Below are 4,829 nucleotides of genomic sequence, written 5' to 3' on the forward strand. Positions count from 1 at the left end.
CTTGTTTTTTTTTTATATATATAATTAGAAACATAGATATTATATCAATATAGCAGGTAGGCGGGCAACAAGCTGCGCCGCCACCCCTTTCTGAATTGCAAACCCTAACCTACTAAAGACATACCCCTGCCCCTTTGGAGTCGACACATTGCTATGCACAACCTGTTGGACCCTGGTTAGAAAACGGATAGCTTCCGGTGCCAAGGAGCCAAATGTATCAAAAGCCAGAGGGACAAAAACATGTTGGTTCTTTTCGCAGGCTTTACCATGTTTCTCCACCTTCTTCGTTTCAGCCCTTTTCATTGCTTGCCCAGCTACAAACCCATTATCCCTCAAACCAGCTAAGGAAGATACCCCTGTGAGGTCAACACAAGCGTGTTTTCCCCCGGCCCAACCAAAGACAAGCCATCAAATAATATCCCATATCTTCACATTAGACAATAGACGTACACCCATCAAATATATACAAAATCATTTAAATTATAACAAAAGTCGGCATTCAAAGTCAACTCCTTTGAAACAACTTCCTTAACATTTTTCTCCTTGAAAAAACATGTACCAACTGTCCACGCAATTCACCATATGTAATTAGTCAAGTTTACACACTTATAAACCGATCTACACGGCACCATTCATGAACATATTTTAGACCTTCAAAACCACGTACCTATTTCTCTCACTCCAGCCAAGAACCATGTCTGGTTCCAACAATCGACACGATGACGACGATCTAAATACTATGTTTTCCAACACCACAGAGGTCAATAGTAGGGTCTTGTTCATTGCAATTGTAGTTCTATCTGCTGTGGTAGTGATCGTAAGCACGCTACACGTGTATACACGGTACATCCTTCGCCGCCATGCCCGCCGCCGAGTGGCTTTTCAGGGTATAAGGCTCATAGCCCGCGTTCACTCTGAAGAGCCACCCAGACAGGGTCTTGAACCCGAGGTTATCACCTCTATCCCTATATTCATGTATAAGAACAATGATCATGGACAAGAATCACTAAATCGTTCAGGGGTGATCAGCCCTGAATGCGCGGTTTGTTTAAGCTCATTTGAGGATGGTCAGATGATCAGGGCTTTACCAAACTGTAAGCACCATTTTCATGCCGAGTGCATTGACAAATGGTTAGGTTCACATTCTAGTTGTCCTATTTGTCGTCATAAGGTGGAACTAGGACCCACCATTTACCCACTGCCTCGAGAGCCTAGTACTAGGCTTGAGGATGGGATGGGCCTACCTTCAGCTCCACCTCTAGAACAAACAATTTCCGTTGTGGTATCTAAGGAAGGGACATCAAATGAGACGGTACAATCATCTTCCAAAGTTAATGGACCTAATTCGAGATTGGGTTCTTTTAAACGGATGCTCAGTATGGACCGATCTTCAAGACGCAATAATTCGTGTACAGATGGAATTGAAGATCTAGAAAGACAGTAAGCCGATAGATACTACAGCGTACGTAATCAAGAAACACAGTAAGCCTACACTCCTGTTTGGATTTGTATGATTTTGTTAAATCTTTATGTGAATACTGAATAGTATGGATAAGTTACTACTATATGTGGACAGGTTTCGTTTGAATTTATATCTTTGGCATGTGTCGTTTGGAAATTTAGTAAAAATGAAATGAGGTTTTTCCATCATAACTATATGTAGTTGATATTTATATAATTATCGAATACGAGCTTGCAGAATTTCACAAGGAGATAGGAAGTGTCTAATATAAGGGTAAAATGAATGAATGTTGATGTTTAAAGTGGTTCGCTTATAAGTACGGAGAAAACATGCTTCATAAGTATCTTTGAATGGTCTAAAATCTTTGAACCTGTGCATGCCTGCGGACATCAAAGCTAGATCCAAACCTCAGATTTGCATAACAATATTTGATCCCAGCCCATTCTTTACGGGTTCGCCCCTAACATCTTACTAAACTCAAACAGGCATGAACCCCGCACCTCTAACTTGTTTAATGTGTCAAAAAATAATGTCAAACAAAGAAGAAATAATTAAGGATTAAAATTGATATCTCATTATATCTTTAACCAATAATAGGAGATTACATGGGTGCTAGTTCACAATCATTGATAGCTCAAGACTCTTGAAGAGGTAGGTCCCAGCAGAGCCCAGTTGGATCCGCAAGACTCACCTTGAACAGGGACGTCTGCGCGATGACCAACTGCTCCAGCAGGACCCACCATGCTCAAAGAACCTTACGCGCAGTACGCCAGCTGTACCCGCAGGGAAAGCCTCCCAATGGTGAAGTACCCCGCCTGTTCCCGCAGCTGCGGATACAAGCCATCAGGGAAGGCTACCCGCACTAACAGCAAGGCTACACGCACAAGACATTCGTTACTTCAGTTGTCACATGAAGGAATGAGCAAGGCGGGAACATTCCCGCCTAAATGAGCCAGTCCGTATGCTTCTGGAAGGTCTTTCGTACTATACCTACTAAGGTATGGGCGGAACAGACAGTTTGACCAGAGCAGCCCATGAACTAATCACAGGGTGACAGCTCACCGACAACAATACGAGGAGGAGCACCCTCTAGTACTGTTTGTCACTATTAGCCGCTGCCTACTCACCAACCCTTACGAGGGGACGTGCGCAGCCTACAGTTGGTGGAACAGTGCGTAGCCGGCAGTAAAGGAACAGTATACAGCCGACCTTATTACTGTTGGCCGTAACCTATCCACCAACCAGCATGGCCTGTGCGTACGTCCACTGTTGGTAGAACAGGAACACTATTCAGCCGGCTGTACCTGCTTGGAAACCTACCTTCGGCTATAAATACTCCAACACCTTGGAATGGTAAGGACATCATCTGTTATCTCAATCTTATCTAGCAATCTCTTAATATACTCTTATATTCAGAGCAATCTAGTCTGATTCTCACGCCGGAGGGTGGTCACAAGGAGGAACCCCCCCTTCTCAGTGACGAGCTTACGGTGTCTGTTTTGCAGGTCTCCTGAAGAACAACCTTCTCAGCTAGATCTCATCCGTGGGAAACATTACTTAACCCCCAGATTATCTATAATCTGTCCAGGGTTCACTTAGTGTTTCTTCATTGGCGCCATCCGTGCATAAAAGCTAGAACTATTTTAGTTTTTTCAAAATTTCTGAAGAAATGGTTAACGTTACTCCGGTCCAAAGGCCAGTAACCGACCAAGAAACCCCGGTAACCACAACCCCAGCAACTGGGGGGAACACCGGCGGTTACACAAATCTTACGAACACTACCCCGACTACCCAAGCCGGGGCAAGTGCAGTAAATATTCCACTGGGGTTCATTGACGCCCAGTTGGAAAAACGAACGAGGGCCCCTCGCCAAACACTAGATCAAGTGAAGGCGTGGGCCGAAGCACGTCAAAGAGAATTCCAAGCTGAATTGGATGAACGCTTGCGTTCAGTTCAACAGGCTGACGAATTCGGCAGTACTCGCCAACACCTCAATATGAGCAGTGAGTGCGAGTACTCAGACGACGAGAGGGAGGAGTCCGATACCGACGCAAACCCTTGCCATAAGGCGAAAGGGAAGCGTAAGGAAACGGACGTCCAACCAAAAAGGAATTTTGGGGAAGCGTTTAAACCAACTGCGGAGAAAAACACACGTGACTTCTCCAAAACCTTTAGACCAACTGCTACAAATGCAGGAAAGTCAAAATTCGCAAGGGACATTGCGGAAGCAATCGCCCCGAGAAGTGCCAAACATATGTCCAACATTGGCACTTATGATGGTCTATCCGACCCAGACGACCATTTGAACAGGTTCATTGCGGGGGCTACCGTCAGCAACTGGACGGAACCCACGTGGTGCTACATGTTCCAGATGACTCTGGTCGGAGCAGCCAGGGCATGGTTCGATCGTTTACCGGTCCACCACATATATGACTGGGCGGACTTTCAGAACAAGTTCAGCCAGCACTTCAGCCAACAGAGGAAGTACACTGAAGAACAGTGGACGATCCTCAACTGCGTGAGAGAGGAGGATGAATCTTTACTAGACTTCATCACCCGCTTCAATTCCAAAAAGCTAAGTCTCGGCAACATAAGTGAAGATCTGGTTCGCGCCGCTTTCATCCAAGGCGCCGAATACCCAGAACTTATCCGCACATTGACGGGTAAGGATGGCATGCCATCAACATGGGATGCCATCATGACGGCGGCAAAGCGCTTTGCCGAGACGGAAAAGCAACTGGGAAGGGATCTGCCCCAGAGTACACACCTCTACACGCAGAGGACAAGAGAGAACAATGTCCGGATTGCCCGGCAGAACAAAAAAAGGAAGCTAGGTATCTGGCAGTCAAGGGTAAACTTTGACACCTCATCCAGCTCTCGCCCTCTTGTTGGCGGAAGAAGTCACACACACCCTTCAAGTCAAAAGCACCGGTGGACGCCACTCACCAAAAGCGTCACGGAGATATTTGCCACTGAAAAGCTACCGTGGCCAAAAGCTCCAGCGATCCGGCACCGACCTAATGCGGATCAGAGCAAATCCTGTGACTTCCACGGGACAAAAGGTCATGGTACGGAAGAGTGTACATCCTTGAAAGACATTGTTGAAGCATTCGTCAAGGATGGAAGATTGGCACACCTGGTGGCATCAATCAAGAAGGGAGGACGGAGCGACAACCGGTACCGGGGCAACGGACGAAAGCCCGTTGACATCAGCATCAACATGGTTCATGGCAACATCAGAGGAAGAAAAAGGCGAACGCCAGAACCATGCGCATGGAAGGAGGCTGAGGTGCGCTTCCCGCGAGTGCCAGGAGGACCCAGCAAAGAAGGCCCTATCGTCATAAAGAGCCAGCTGGGGCACTACATC

General features: G+C 46.5%; 1 protein-coding gene across 1 annotated transcript; it reads left to right on the forward strand.

Moving 5' to 3' along the window:
- Positions 1–531: 531 nt before the first annotated feature.
- Positions 532–1,653, forward strand: LOC143611797 (E3 ubiquitin-protein ligase ATL41-like). The gene has a single exon (XM_077085937.1). It carries the CDS (start codon positions 695–697, stop codon positions 1,442–1,444), a length of 750 nt encoding a protein of 249 aa, XP_076942052.1. The 5' UTR covers positions 532–694; the 3' UTR covers positions 1,445–1,653.
- Positions 1,654–4,829: the final 3,176 nt, after the last annotated feature.

The sequence above is a fragment of the Bidens hawaiensis genome, unplaced genomic scaffold (assembly GCF_021521415.1).
Source record: "Bidens hawaiensis isolate Kalapana, Puna unplaced genomic scaffold, B.hawaiensis_p1.1 tig00032377_1, whole genome shotgun sequence".
NCBI classification, from domain to species: domain Eukaryota; kingdom Viridiplantae; phylum Streptophyta; class Magnoliopsida; order Asterales; family Asteraceae; genus Bidens; species Bidens hawaiensis.